This window comes from Cebidichthys violaceus, unplaced genomic scaffold, assembly GCF_023349555.1.
Source record: "Cebidichthys violaceus isolate CVI_PGR_0920_01 unplaced genomic scaffold, fCebVio1.0.p SCAF_2, whole genome shotgun sequence".
Classification (NCBI taxonomy): domain Eukaryota; kingdom Metazoa; phylum Chordata; class Actinopteri; order Perciformes; family Stichaeidae; genus Cebidichthys; species Cebidichthys violaceus.
In genome coordinates this window covers 13,499,911-13,515,400 of record NW_027176372.1, presented here as the reverse complement: position 1 = coordinate 13,515,400, position 15,490 = coordinate 13,499,911, and the positions used below count along the sequence as shown (strand labels likewise).

General features: G+C 41.7%; 3 protein-coding genes across 6 annotated transcripts; 2 read left to right on the top strand and 1 right to left on the bottom strand.

Moving 5' to 3' along the window:
* The first annotated feature begins 1,610 nt into the window (after positions 1–1,610).
* gcna (germ cell nuclear acidic peptidase) lies at positions 1,611–5,833 on the top strand. Of its 2 annotated transcripts, none has more exons than XM_068715392.1 (13): positions 1,611–1,682; positions 2,045–2,142; positions 2,499–2,682; positions 2,772–2,844; positions 2,978–3,027; positions 3,164–3,230; positions 3,332–3,402; positions 3,510–3,935; positions 4,048–4,186; positions 4,273–4,417; positions 4,537–4,672; positions 4,830–5,034; positions 5,162–5,833. In XM_068715392.1, exons 2-13 carry the CDS (start codon positions 2,053–2,055, stop codon positions 5,391–5,393), a joined length of 1,818 nt encoding a protein of 605 aa, XP_068571493.1. In that variant the 5' UTR covers positions 1,611–1,682; positions 2,045–2,052; the 3' UTR covers positions 5,394–5,833. The 2 variants fall into 2 exon arrangements, with proteins under 2 accessions (XP_068571493.1, XP_068571492.1); XM_068715391.1 differs by having other exon boundaries at positions 2,040–2,142.
* A 1,661-nt stretch (positions 5,834–7,494) lies between these two features.
* cetn2 (centrin, EF-hand protein, 2) lies at positions 7,495–9,861 on the bottom strand. Its single transcript, XM_068714537.1, has 5 exons — positions 9,545–9,861; positions 9,169–9,333; positions 8,938–9,066; positions 8,494–8,631; positions 7,495–8,286 (listed from the first exon to the last, which is right to left on the bottom strand). Exons 1-5 carry the CDS (start codon positions 9,632–9,634, stop codon positions 8,197–8,199), a joined length of 612 nt encoding a protein of 203 aa, XP_068570638.1. The 5' UTR covers positions 9,635–9,861; the 3' UTR covers positions 7,495–8,196.
* An 858-nt stretch (positions 9,862–10,719) lies between these two features.
* nsdhl (NAD(P) dependent steroid dehydrogenase-like) lies at positions 10,720–14,043 on the top strand. Of its 3 annotated transcripts, none has more exons than XM_068714534.1 (8): positions 10,720–10,949; positions 11,053–11,214; positions 11,469–11,615; positions 11,747–11,875; positions 12,389–12,531; positions 12,847–12,949; positions 13,065–13,429; positions 13,953–14,043. In XM_068714534.1, exons 1-7 carry the CDS (start codon positions 10,929–10,931, stop codon positions 13,395–13,397), a joined length of 1,038 nt encoding a protein of 345 aa, XP_068570635.1. In that variant the 5' UTR covers positions 10,720–10,928; the 3' UTR covers positions 13,398–13,429; positions 13,953–14,043. The 3 variants fall into 3 exon arrangements, with proteins under 3 accessions (XP_068570635.1, XP_068570636.1, XP_068570637.1); XM_068714535.1 differs by having other exon boundaries at positions 10,722–10,763; positions 10,909–10,949; positions 13,065–13,975; XM_068714536.1 differs by having other exon boundaries at positions 10,768–10,784; positions 10,909–10,949; positions 13,065–13,975.
* The last annotated feature ends 1,447 nt before the right edge of the window (positions 14,044–15,490 follow it).

Below are 15,490 nucleotides of genomic sequence, written 5' to 3'. Positions count from 1 at the left end.
TGCCACAACTGTGGCAGTCGTTCGGCGCTCGTTCGGCGCTCGTTCGTTCGGCACTCGTTAATAAGCTGCCGAGCTGAGCGGGGGGAGCCACATTTCCTGACAACACTCATTGTTGTCACGATAGGATTTTGATTAAACTATATTACGAACTGTATTGCATCAAACAATAAACATATTAATCGAAAAGTAGTAGAAGATTATTATTGGATAATAATTAATGGATAAATTAATATTAAATCGCATGTAGTCAACTATTGTTGCTAGCATACTCCCATCGGCCCACGTTTATTTGTTTATATTTATTTATTTTTTCTTCTAATGTTACCTTGGTGTGTGCTTGCACCATAGACTAACAGTTGACTTGCATACGGTCATTCTATTGCCTTCACTTTTATTTTGACATTTGTTTACTTCCGGACTACCTCTCTTACGTTGCGTCGCTCTTCAAAAGAAAAAAACAAATAATCCATAAAACAGACTATCAAAACGTACACGGACCAGGGGGGCAACAATCCTCTGACGCCTAGTGGCACTGCTCTGACTACTGGCGACACTCCTGTGACAACTGTTGGCACTGGCAGCTTGTGGCACATAATGACACCTACATATAAGCAGAGGAAGAGTGAAAATATTACATTTTTTTTTTTAATGATTCGAAAATTTAGGCATAACCACTTGTCAGGGTCATTTGGCACTGTAGATGCTTGGATGTCACGAAAAAGTGAAAAACAAACAAAAAAGAGTGAAAAACGTATTAGTTATTGATTATTGCAGCTGGTAATCTTTGACTATTAAGGCCTAATAATAAAGGTAGTAAAGATTGTATTTTTATTTCAAAACGGTCTAAATCATGACGTTGATGGCGGAAGTATTTAAATAAAGTAAAAGTTGAACCTGGTTGCTCCCAGCTACATAGATTGACTTATTCGGACCGTTACTGAGTTACATTTCCCATCCGATTTCAATGGGTGCTGTTTATATTCAGGGGTTTATGATCTACGTGTTAGAAAACAAGTTTTTTCTCCAGTTAATTAGAATCTACTATGATGATAAAACTGATTTATGGCAGCTGATCTATCGTAACAACAATGGGTGCTCTCAGGAAATGTGGCTCAGCTCGGCAGCTTATTGACGGGTGCCGAACGAGTGTCGCTCGCTTGCCAGTTATGGCACCTGACTGACGCCTGACTGACGCTTGCCACAGACTAGCCACTGCGGTGCCAGTACCACAAGGAGGATCTCGGCCTTGCACTGATTTTGACTATATGCATTGTTCGTTAATGACGCCGCATCCCGTCATGCGGGTATTCATGTACAGTGTTGAGCTTCATTTTTACGAGTAAAGGCCCAGGTATAAAATGCACAGCCCGCCACTGCTTAAAGGTGTGCGAGCAGGTGTGCTCCGACCAGATACAGACTTTTATAAATGTCAGTTTGTGAAGAAACACCATCACAGACCGAGTTCAGGAACTAGCAGGCAGGGTGAAAATGAGTTTGACACCCCTGCTTTACGTGATTGGTGGAGGGCGTGGACATAACGTCCTCTTGTCATAAAAACCCGCTCCGATTGGTCGAATGTCTTCCCCGACAACTTCCGGTCTGATGGAGCACAATATTTGAATTTACCGTCGTTTAGCTCGGTTTCTCTACGTCTTTTATTTACAACAGCAGAAGCGATTTGGGTAATCATATGTCAAATCAAATATATATTATTTTAGCAAAACGATTATTATTCAATGGGCGGTTCATGCACACTAACGGAAAATTCAGAACCACATACAAAATGTTAGCTCGAGTCCAGACTTGATGTTAGCTAGCAAGTTGCTAACAGTAATGCTAACGTTTCTTTCTACAGTAAGCATGTGTGTGGATTTAGAAGCTGTTAATATATTTATTGCATTAACTGGAAAAAACAAACAGGTTGTTTTAACCATGATTTAACCGTACTGAGTGTTTAGATCGGCCGTTATTTTAAAAAGGTTTGAAGTTAGTGCTGGACTTTAAACGTTAAATGGCTGTCGTGTTGACCGTTTTCACAGAGCAGGGGAAACAATGAATGATGATACCTGCAAACTATTTGAAGGAGTTGCTAAAAAGATGGGCTGGGCTGACGAGGGAGGACTGGACACAGCAGAAAAACAGGTTTGTTTAACGTAGCTTTTCTTCGTGAACTCACTACAAACTATGTGTCTTTGGGTCACTGGGATAAATATTAATACTAGATTACAAGCATAAGTATAGTGAAAGCTGTTACATCTGTAACTGTTTTGAGAGTCAGCTTCTTATATGTGAGGATATTGTGCTTTTCTTTGTCATATATCATAGCAAACAGAATATATATTTATTTTGGACTCTTGGTCGAAACAAGTAATACAAATACTATTTTGAGTAATCAAGACAATAAAAAGCAGATTTATAGATGATGAAAATAATCTTTCATAGCAGCTCTATTTAAATGTTGGGCATGTTTATTTTATCTCTGTCTTTATTGTTTCTAGCTGATGAGATCGGTTGGTAAAACTCGACATACTGCCACAAGTGGGCATCGATCGGTGGATCACTCAGCCTCTCCGGTCCAGCGTTCCCTCTCTGATAACTCAGAGAAGGAGAACCAATACTCCAAGAGCAACAACTACAGAGACAAGCCCTTGATTGAGTCCAGCGATGATGATTTTGATCAATGTGAGTTAAAGTGTATGAATTCATATTGCTGAATTATATGACTCTGTTTACAAATACACTAATGTGTTCATTTTACCTTTATTCCTTAGTTCTTGTGGGAAGGGCTACACCGAAAACTAAACCTGCCTCACTGAAGCCACGACGTGTTGCAAAGAAAGATGGGTATGAAAACAGAGTGCATGGAATATGTTTTCATTGAAGCAACATCTTTGAGTTTTATTCTGGTTTCAGTTTTATCATTTCATTTCTCTTTAAAGTTTGTTCTAAGCCTTTTTTTTTAATTTACTTTTTTTAGTTCAAATGTTGTTGTGGTGAGCTCGGACGATGACGACGGTTTCGAGACATGTAAGGAACCTTTTTCTTCTGGGTACACTTCTCTGTATCTGTAATCACTTACAATAGATTCATCAGTTAGATGATGAGGAAAACATCTGTATATACTTCTTCTTACACTCATTAATTCTTATCTTGCACTTTGAAGTTCTGCAACGAGTGAAAACGCCTAATGTCAAGCCTAAGAAAATATCAGCGAGTGGGAGTGAAGATAGGTGAGTTTTTTTTTTTTTGTTGTTGTTTTTCCTACAAAATCAATGTCTGGAAAATTCTGTTTAAAAAAAAAAATATGTTTTATCTTTTGTTTATTCTTAAGCCTCAAAAACTTCATCGTGGATGACTACTCATCAGATGATGACTTTATTAAGACAAAACCATCTTTTAAAGGTAACTTTGAATGACCCTATCAGTGCTGATGCTCCATTATATTTCAAAGAAAGGACACATAACACTATATGTATAACGGTGAGGTTTTTGTGTCCACTGTTTTGCAGTGCCTAAGAAGAGCAATACTCCCGCAGCCCAGCTTCCACTGAGGACACCGCTGTCTCAGTGTGACTCCCCAGTCTTTGTTAGTGACAGTGATGATGATGATGATAATGATAATATTGTGGTCAAGAGCACTTGGAGGACTCGCCATTTCAAACCTAAAATCCCACCGAAGGTTAACGAGAACAATGCTCTGCGGTGTGATGAAGAGGACAGTTCGCCACCGCTGCCTTTCCCTTCCGTCCATTCTCCTTTTTCTTTTCTTCCCCACAAAACCCTAACATCACTGGCCTCTCCAAAACGCACTCTATCTGCACCGTCTAAGCTGAATGAATCGGACAGTTCTGAGGAGGAGTTCACATCCCTACTGGAGAGACTGAAAAATAAAAACAGCTTCACCGGCACTACATTCTCGCCTAAGAGCACCCATGGTAACCTTTTTTTTTTTTTTTTTGATTGTCACATTTAAACAATCTCTAGGTGTTGTTTTTAATCTAGTTGTTGATATCTATTGTTTTGTGATTCAATATTTTCCTGTGTCAGTTCGTCCTGTAAAGACACCTGTAACACCAGCCTCTAAATCATTTGGGGAAACTTCTCTGAGTGTGAACACACAAGGAAAATCCAACATCTTGAAGCCCACAGTGAGTCAGACAGAGCCCAGACACGGCCCCACCAGCAGGTACATCTACTGAGCAGCTTTCATATACAGACTTGAATGTCGCTCGCTCCAGTTTGTCTTTAGTTCACCTGTTCTTTCCCTTCTAGGGTAGCACTGTGTAAGACCCCCGGGTGCTTCTTGCAGTCATTATCAAACCCTGGCTCCAGCTATGGCCGCAATTTTAAGCAGAACAAGGAAGAACTCACCAGTAGACTGTACCAGCTGTACAATACCAGTGTGTTTGACAGTAAGGTGATGAACAACAGTGTTTCCCCCTTGTTTCTGTCTGAATTTGATTATATTTTACATTGTGTAATTGATTTGTTAACATGTAGAATATGTTCTTTTTCCTTGTCTGACATGACTTCTAGCTCCCCATTGATATGTCAGTGACTTGGAATAAGAAGATGCGGAAAACAGCCGGGTACTGTATCACCGGTCAGGAGCGAGGTGGAGGGAACCGCTATGCCCGCATTGAACTGTCGGAGAAAGTCTGTGATTCTGCAGGTAAAGCTTTAGTGAGACGGATATAGAAAAGTAATAAACTGTCTGCTTGAAAGTCTCTGAATGTGTATATATGTGATGTCATGCATAGTAAAATCCTCTAGTCAGTTTATGCTGGATTGAATCTTTTCATCACAATCTCCTTGTTGCCCCTTCCTAGATCGTCTCAGGGACACACTGATTCATGAGATGTGTCATGCTGCAACCTGGGTGATTAATGGCATGAGGGACGGCCACGGAAACTTCTGGAAGCTGTATGCTCGCAAGTCCACTCTGGCGCATCCTGAGTTACCCATGGTCACCCGCTGCCACAGTTATGACATCAAGTACAAATTCCAGTACCAGTGCACCCGCTGCCAGAACACGTACGTCTGACTCTTTTTTCACATTGACTAAAAGCATTAACCTCCTGTCTACTTCACTATCCACCTTGCATTTACTGAGTTTTGTGCCACTTTTCCACTGGGTAATATAATTCATGATTCTTCACAGGATCGGGCGTCATTCCAAGTCACTGGACACGCAGAGGTTTGTGTGTGCCCTCTGCAAAGGGCAACTTGTCTTACTGACGTCTGCCAAGCCGCGGGCCCCCACACCTTTTGCCAACTTTGTCAAAGAGAATTATGGGACGGTACGACAGGGGCTATTGGGACAAAGCCACGGGGAGGTGATGCGTAAACTCAGTGCAGACTTTGCCTCCAAGACTAAACTAAGTCAAAGCTGAGATCCTGATGCTCTCTGTACTCGCAGCCATGGACTGAGCTGCACGTGTTCAAACCTGTTCACATTCTGAAATGCCTCGGTCAACTAATCTTGCATTAGTGAGCAGCTGTGATTATTGATAATGATTTATTTCAATGTTTTTTGTGTAATTTCTGTGTTCATCAGTATGTGATTTTTAGAGTGTGTGTGTGTGTGTGTGTGTGTGTGTGTGTGTGTGTGTGTGTGTGTGTGTGTGTGTGTGTGTGTGTGTGTGTGTGTGTGTGTGTGTGTGTGTGTGTGTGTGTGTGTGTGTGTGTGTGTGTGTGTGTGTGTGTGTGAGAGAGACAGACATTCATCCCTGGTATCTAATATTTGCTGGAATCTTCCAGTGATTGGCATTGTACTGTACGGTAAACGTATGATTTTATCTTCCTGTTAGGAACTTTATAAATAAAGTTTAAATGTGACCGTACATTAAATGGTCTTTTGACAATTTTGATTTTGGTTAATTGTTTGACACAGAATACGTTCTAGATTTTGGAAGTTACTTTTACATACAATTTGTAATTCTCTGGATCTGGTTTCAGTCCCTTTTGGTTATAGAGGGTTCATACTAATCTACTCATTTACGCATCTTAACTCTTATACATTTATGTCTTGACATTTTCTGCTGAACTCTCTCCATGCCAAGGGATTGTTGGGTTACAAAATTACTTTTTCTAGTCCAAATTTGAAGCATCTTTCTAAATATGTTACAGAAATATGGTAATGTGTATGTGTGAGAGGATGGCCTTGTACTTTCCATGACTGCACCGCTGCTATCGGGCAAATATTGACAGGTAGAATACAATTCTGTACAAATGCATTAATATTGTCCCAGACCTTTTGTATAAATAAGCAAATGTGATCCTGATAACAAACACTAGCTATTGACACATTGCCGTCCACAGGGATGAGGTTTCACGCCTGAGGTCTGACACATTGATATGGTATGGATGGATGGATGGATGGATGGATGGATGGATGGATACTTTATTCATCCCGCAAGGGGAAATTTGTTTGCTACAGCCTGTGATGCTGGCACATGACGAGAAGATTCAGTCTTGATCAGTCATTAGAATGAAACGGACTGTTCACCATGTCTATGATGTACGCATTGGAAATGCTCAAGAGACACAGATGTGAGTGTATACCACCTTTGTTTACCCATTTGAGACGGGGCACAAGTGATTTTAATTTGGTCTTTAAGCTACGCAGGTGCTAACACTTGTATGTTTTATTCATTTTTTACAAGACTATCTGGAAGGCAGATCAGAGGGAGCTTCATGTCATGGATATCGCAACTCCACCATCTACCACCTGGTTGAGATGGTCAGCATGTGTGTGATTGTTGATGTGTCCTCAAAGAAAGAGAGCACTCCCCGCTGTCGTCCTCTCATCCTTACTCTCTGGTGCTTTACTGCACAGTGAGAACTGCTGTTATGGTGCCTCTCTGACCATCCTGGGATGCTTCTGTCTGCTTTGCTGGGACATGCGTGCAGGACCACTCTGCACCAAGAGAGCCTGTGTGACCCTGACCCTCCAGGTAGCTCAGACCGTCCTCTTTTCTGTTCCGGTAGTCACTGACAGCTCCCTGATCCCTGGCTACCTGCACAGTGATGCTCTGGATATAGCAACCGCCATCCTTTTACAACCTTGGGGTGTCATTAATCGCTCTTGTTTATGGGTACCGCTCAGGGGAGCTGCAGCAAAGGATACGACAGGCTGCACACCGGAACAAAGTCAACAACCACAATTAGTCATAATAAACATTTGTTTGCAGAGCTGCTACTGATAAAAAAACAATTGTTTTTACTTGGGCTGCCTGAAAGAGAAGAGCGGTATCTTCCTGTTCAGCACAGCAGCGTATCCACATTTATTGCATCACGCTTTGCATTTAACTCGATTGTTTTAAATAGTCGGGTTGGATAGCTGAGTCAATATGCTGTGGTAAGGTAGCAGCATCTTCCTGTAAACCATTTATCAGCAGCAGTAAAATGAATGACGTCAAGCTGTTCAAACACTGATAACTACATGAATGATGAGGGATGCTTATAATTATAAATGATAAAAGACAGGACAAACTGCTTCAAGATATTTAATTTGTACCTTAAACACTTATATGCTGTTTATCTACTCATTAAAGTCACTATGCATCTTACAAAACATTCAAGAATACAGAGTATTTTGTATATTATACATTAGTTATACACAGGGATACATAATCAATGCTACAAGAAAAATACATACACAATCAATCATATTTTAAAGAGAGTGGGATCACCTGTTTTAAGAGGCACAAATCCACAGGTAGCACTGAGGTGACACAGCGTTCGCCAATCATCAGCGGTTACACGAGCTAAAACATGAAACACTGGAGTTACCAGTGTAAACCAAATTTAATGTGCATACTGTACTATCAATCAAAGCATTGGAATGTACTGTGTTTGTCACCATATTGACATAGGCACTGAGATTTCTTGACAATGAATAACCTACATATTATCCTTAATATAACAAATGTATTCTTCATGAAAGTATGCAGCATTCCAAGCAATTTGGCAAATGTAATGTAGATTATCATGTAAGTCAGTGGATGATATTTTGGCAATTGACCACAAGTCTTACACAACTTTCTTTCAGTGACAGTTAAACCTTTTGATTGACTATAAGTGGATATGAAAACACAATAATAAGGAAAGGTAAATTTGATATACGAGCAGCATTACATGTGACACCATCACTGGACCCCTCCACATCAACAAACCCAATGGCAAGCACTTCCTTCAGTACAGGCAGGTTTTCTTCATAATGCGGAGGAACTCCTGCTGGTTCACTTCTCCATCTCCATCCCTGTCTGCTTCATCTATCATTTCCTTCAGAGACACACAATATAACAGGAGATGAAAAGAAGAATGTAGGAAGCAAATCAAGGTAGTTGAGTTGCATTAATTTGCACAATTGTGTTTTGACATGATTCAAAACCATAGTCTTGGAAACACAACCGGGCTGTGGGCTACAGTAGTCTGCTCTGAGTCTTCATGTCTCTTAATATTGTTTTATTCCATAATGGTGTGCTTTACCTGCAGCTCTTCATCTGTGAGGTTCTCTCCCAGCTCTTTGGCAACTCTCTTCAGATTCTTGAACGAGATCTTGCCCGTCTCGTCGTCATCGAACAGGCGGAACGCTTTCAGGATCTCCTCTTTGGAGTCCTTCTCAGCCTAAAATCAGAGAAGATGGAGAGTAGTTTTACCACAAACTGCCATTCTGCAGGAGGTATGTAGTCGTCGAAGAACAGACAACAGAAATGTAGCTAGTTTGTGTGTGCCAATGAAAAGCAATACCAGTATAGCTAACGGTCAATCGAAATGTGGCTAACAGGGTGCAGTTTGTGGGCTCTAATAAATAAACTGGTTTCAAATATACATTCTGCAGACTGCAGGACAAAAGTAGTAACTCATTTAAAAGTAAAGACAAATAAAGGACAGTTGGGGTTGCATATTTAGTGTATTTAATGACATTTCTACCATTTTCTGTGTCATGACAGAGAGGAAGTCAGCGAAAGAGATTTTCCCTGTGCCGTCCTTATCCACGTCGCCAATCATCTTCTTGATCTCCTCTTTCTTCGGTTCAAACCCCAGAGCTCTCATTGCAACCTGGCACAGTGTGAGAAACGTGAGAGAGTGAAGCACACATACAAAACTGTCTCTCCCCCTCTGACACACGTGAGGTTGTGATCAGCGTCCGGGCACTTTTACCTTGAGCTCCTTGACATCGATGTATCCGGATCCATCGGTGTCAAACAGCTCGAAGGCCTCCCTGATCTCCTGCTTCTGCTCCTCGGTCAGCTCTGGTTTGGGGGTCGTCTTCTTGCGAGGAGGCGGCACAGGACCCTGCAGGGATGGTCTCTTGGCACTGGTTGCCTGGTGGGGACACAGCAGGGGAGGCAGAGGGAAACAATTCTTAATGGTTGTAGACTAGACACAATAACCACTATGATAACAACAGAATCAGAGGGGTGCCTGGGTAAAAAGTGGCACCTCCCCAACCTATAAAGGAATAATGTATATTACCATCACCTCCAATGCAACACACTAATAAACATTCAGGTTAGAATGAAACATTTAAACTCACCATCGGTTTCTGTTTATTTGATTGACAAAAAGGAGCTGCAGGTCTATTAGGCAATATGTTTTCCTCTGGTCTATTTAGCCTTCCTATCATTTAGGGAGAAGATGATAAAACGGTTTATACTTTGCATCAATTGCTCGCATTACCTATTTAATTACCCTGACAATAAGATAGTCTCCTATTCCTCAAAACCTTCTATTTATTTCGCAGGGACGGCTGCTAAAACGCGCGGAAAATTGACGTTTCTAGCTAACAACATGCACAGGTTTTGCTGTCCAGTAGCTGCCGTGATGGAGCCCCAGGCGTTCGATTTGTTCACCCTTTGTCCCAGCGGACAAGTCGATTATTTTATCTGCATTGAGCAATAAAAGCAGGATACGATCAGGCACAAGCGGGAGTCAAAATCAAACGCCCCAGTCGGGCAAAAAGATGATTTGCTGCTGAAGATCACGGGGTGCAAGGCACGATCAGAACATTCAGAGCTGTTGGAGACTGAAATGAAACCTCCTTTGGCTTCTCTGACCAAATCATCGATGAAGAAAGCATATTATTATTGTAAGGGTCCGGAGTACAGATATGCTCCGTGGCAAGCCTATGGCTCACCTCAAATATGTTATCAAATATATGTTTAAATACTTGTTTGATACTATATCTGTTTCTTTACTTTTTGTATAGCTGTTTATTTTACTTTTATTCTTATTTTTATTTTTTTACTATTATCCATTTCTCATTGTTTTATTAAATTAGCCTTCCTACTGTAGTTCTATTTGAACTAATGTAGAAATCAACTGATATTTGGCCATGTCATATGGACATTGGTTTATCTGTTTATTTGATGTTTAACTCAATGATATGCATTGGAAAACAAAATACAAAAATGAAAACAAAAGGCCAGGGAAGAGAAAATGTTCTCGGAAAAAATCAGTAGGCTGCTTAAGGAAAAAAGCTACATTAAACATGTTTCTCGCTTACCCTGTGTATTGTTGGTCTGACGAATACTAGGGGGTGTGGTCTTTGAGCGAGGAGGTGGAAAGAACCAGTTTGTGGTCTCCGATTGGCTTAAATTGTGGCGTTCTTTGACGTATCCTGTACACCATTGGCCACTCTCAAACATCATCCTCGTGCTGAGCTTTGGCTCCACCAATCACAGACCGCTTCTCACTCAGCTCATTCAGACAGTCTATAGGTTATACGGTGTTTGTGTTGCACGCGCGGACCGCAGGTAAATACAGTAGCCTATTACGTGCGTCTTATGTTAAAAGTTGTCACATTTATGAACTGCGTTTTAGGAAAACTCTTCGTTACTTACTATTCCTCTTGTAAGGGAACATATTTTCACCACGGTGCCTGATACTTTCGCTCACCAGTTTGTCACTATTCAATCAACATGGCCACGCGCGTGCGACCGGTGAGTTGAGACGGGGTTTTTTAATGGTGCAAAATTTGTTTGAACTTTTTAATGATGCTATTGCTGTTTGTTCGCTTGACATGTATCAACCTGTGTCATACAGAGCAGTAAGCGGTGTGCAGTCATCGGGGGCTCTGGTTTCCTGGGCAGACACTTGGTGGAGAAGCTGTTGGATCGAGGCTACTCGGTTTCTGTGTTTGACATCCGTCAGAGCTATGAGCTGCCTGGTGTCACCTTCCACCAGGGAGACCTCTGCGACAAACAGGTGAGACTTGCCCCCTTCGAGTACGACATCAATCACAAAAAATGTGCACTTGAGACTTGATGTGGACTTGACCTGACTAAACATAAGACCAAAAACTGGTAACATTCTGGAACAATATAGATAAGACAGGGACATGTAGGCCTTGCATGCCACCTTGAGTATTTAATTAACAGCCTGGCCATTTGACCTCATATATATTAAAAACATGGAACAATTGTCAATAGCTGTAAGGTGTCTGTCACATTCTGCCCCAGGCTCTGCTGTCAGCTATGAAGGATGTGTCCCTGGTCTTCCACTGTGCCTCCCCAGCCCCCGCCAGCGATGACCGCAGGCTGTTTGAGAGGGTCAACATTCAGGGCACACGCACCGTCATTGAGGCCTGCGTCGAGGCTGGAGTACAGGTGAGGCAGTGTGGGGGGGGGGGGATGCTGGGCTTTTCTTTTCTTGTTTATGCCTGCTATTCACTGTTCAGGGATGAAAGATGGCATTGAAGTGGCTTAACTGTTTTGTGATTTACTTATTTTGTTGCCAGAAACTGGTCCTGACAAGCAGTGCCAGTGTGGTGTTTGAAGGGACGGACGTTAAGAATGGGAGAGAGGATCTACCGTACGCCAAGAAGCCCATCGACTATTACACAGAGACCAAGATTGAGCAAGAAAAGGTTGGAGAGTGGTTTCACCTGTGTAGCCCAGTTTGTGCTGTTGCCCCACAACACGGTTGTTTGGTTCATTCATTTCTTTGTATAGTTTGCATGTTTTCTCCACTTTAGTATATGTGACCTTCCTCAAACCACAGTTTGAAATGGAGGCTCTAAATTGCACATAGCTGTGTGTCTTAGCCCTGTGATATACTGAACCCAGTGGATGCTAGCACAGTTTTCAGCTCTGATTTGGAAAGGAATACAAAATGTAATGAACCAATGATTTAATATTTCTTAGAATTTACTCCTTACACCCGAGTAGCAGATTTAGTTTTGTACACTTAGCTTTATTTTTATCAGCGTCATACAACAACCCAATATAATCTCCAGCAGTAGTGAGTACATCTTTCCAGGACTTCCTCTGTTATTTGCATGTCATCTGATCCATGCTCTTCACATACAGTCACACCCACGAGAGAGATGAGAGAAATAAGGATGCAGAGTTGAAAATGTTCTCCTGTCTTTGTGTTTCAGCTGGTCCTTGAGGCTTGTGACAAGGAGAAGGGTTTCCTCACAGTTGCCATCCGGCCTCATGGCATCTTTGGCCCTCGGGACCCACAGCTGGTTCCTATTCTAGTGGACGCGGCTCGCAGGGGCAAGATGAAGTTCATCATTGGGTAAGTTGTATGGGTTTAACCAATGATGCCAATCCAACTAGTAAAATCTACTAATAGAAGCAGAATATACGGCTCTGGTTTCAGCAAAAATCACTGTAAATAGTTAAAAATATGTATTGAGATGCACGCTGTTGAATTATCAACCACCTGTGGGGCACCAGTATTCAGAGGCTACCGCATGTTCTGCTAACCTTTCTAGCATGTCAGACCCGTGGGCTGAATGATTAAACTCTTTTTTTTTTTTTCTTTTTTTTTGTATTCTTAATGCTTAATGGTGTATTTCTTAATTTAATTCTCTGTCTTTGTTTTCTGCAGTGACGGGACCAATCTGGTGGACTTCACCTTTGTCGAGAATGTAGTTCATGGCCACATCCTGGCTGCTGAGCGCCTGAGGCCAGACTCTCCTATATGTGGAAAAGTGAGTGAGAATAAAATCAAACACAGAGCCGGTTTAAAACAATGCTGTCCATACAATCATGTTGCGAGTCACACACCTTTTATTATTTAACTTGTATCTTCCGCTTTACTTTCAGTCATACCACATCACCAATGATGAGCCAGTTAGATTCTGGGACTTCATGTCTGAGGTGTTGGTGGGTCTGGGATACGCTGCTCCCCACTACCACCTGCCCTACACTCTTGTGTACGGGCTGGCCTTGCTCCTCTGGCTACTGGCCTTGATCCTGCGCCCTCTAGTGTCCTTTAAACCCACCTTTACACCAATGAGAGTGGCTCTGGCTGGAACCCATCACTACTACAGCTGTGACCGGGCCAAGCAGGACCTGGGCTACAAACCGGTAGTCAGTCTGAAGGACGGCATAGCACGCACAGTGCAGAGCTACCCTCACCTCAGACAAGGAGCTTGAGGGTGGAATGGAGACGAAGACTGTTGAGACATGTAAGGCTGTACTACACCCACTCTAGACATACAGTGACCCTGAATGGACAATTTGAGGGAACAGAAAGTTTACCTTTATCCAAACCTCTCAATGTGAAGCTATCAGTGCCTTTTCAATGTGTATGTACCATTTTCAACAGCAGATGGCAGCAAGTTACTCTGATTTTCGTCCACACACTGCAGTCTGGCCTATCCAAAGTTTTAAAGCACTTAGTGAACAGTTAAAACCAGCGTTTGTGACAACATAAGTATTCTGATCTTGCACTGGGTAAACTGCAAAGACTTATATTTTTGTATATTTTCATCCTGTGCTGTACACACATTGAGATGCTGCTGTTTATGTCAAAATGCCTTAAGTCATTCCACTAAACCACAATTCTCCCAGAACAACTTGCCTGAAAATATTGTTTAAAATGATGACTGACTCTACATTATATGGCCATAAGTATGTGGGACAGGGATGTGTATTTTTGTACAACTTTTGGCAACAGATTGGGATTGTCCCTTTTTATTGTTTCAACAGAACAATACCCTTGTGCACACCGTGTGCATAAAGAAAAATTTGTGCACTTTGTGTTGAAGAGGTTGACTGGCCTGCACAAAGCTCTGACCTCATCCCCATCCAACAGCCTGAGGATGAATAGGAATGACGACTGCGAGGCAAGCCTGTTCACCAGGTTCCAAAATGTTGTGGAAAGCCTTCCTAGAAGAGTGGACGCTGCAATATAGAGCAGGATATATTACTGCCCATAGTTTAGAGTGTAGGTTTACCTTTTTCAAGTGTGTCCTAACACAACACATACATATATGCACATTAAAACATTTTTTGGTTGCTGTAACTGTTCCTCTTGTCCACACTGACAATGATAAGATCTCTTCCTAATGTGATTTCTAATGCAAGAACTGGGCGACAAATCCAGTCTTCATTCATTATATGCACAAATTTATATCAAAGTTCAGCCAAAGCTAATATGAGGCTTTAGCAGTTTTTTTTTAGATCGACACATCAATGGGTAACATCCAAACCGACTGTGTACAAGTACAAAATTCCCTCTTTGGGCAATTGTCCCTCGAAGGAAGCTAAACAAGGAAACGCTTTTCTAAAAACACTTGCTGTCCTCAAACACTTGCTGTCCTCAAACACTTGCTGTCCTCATACTGGTGGTCATATCGTGTTTTTCCATAGACTCATAATTCACACACATTTTTCACATTTTCCAAACACATTTTACCTTCACACCGATACTGGAGTCTCTCTGGTATACTATATATCATCCTAATGGAATGTGTTTCTAGGAGTTATGCTATGTGTGAAAATACTATTCAAGGACTGTCATCAAATACAATAATGGGATGGGCAATGCAATTGCATTGTAGGCTTTCTTAATCCTTTTTTTAACATTCCATTCATCATTACAAAGTTATGAAAACTGACAAACTCGTAAAGGCCAGAGTGCTTCATTTTCAAAGTATTTGTGTCAAATGTATTCATTAGCTGCCACAGCCATTTTGACATTTTCTAGGTGAAGCATTTTTGTCATTCCGTGTCTTGGTGTGGTGGTTATGTTGAGATAGTTTGAGTTCTTGTTTTATTTCTGCGCCAGCAGCACCCTAATGATTCACTGCCAGAGTCAGCGCCACAGCCAGAGCCGTCTGACTGGTTTCTTGTTCAGGACAGAGAGGGATCCAGGTAGATAATAGACCTGAGCTTTTACACTTGCCAGTGTTCTCACCAGGGTGAAACTTTGGCTTTCAGACATGCAAATTTCCTCTTCCACCCCCTCTCTCATATGTTGCGAAATCTATTCACACTCTTTTCTGATTTGAAAAGTATCGGTAAATGTATGACATGCGTGAGATTGCTTTTTGTTCTGAAACAATGGTCGGCCAATCAGTGCACGCTGTTGATTGTTGATCAAATGCAGGAGTGTAGACCCAGTCACTCACGTTGGTCATAGTTTGTACTACGCTTTGTCTGCCCTCCGCCCTAGAATATGAACTACAAAAGGTTAAACTAAGTCATTCTTGATTTTACTAGATTCTGATTATGTAAGATATGAT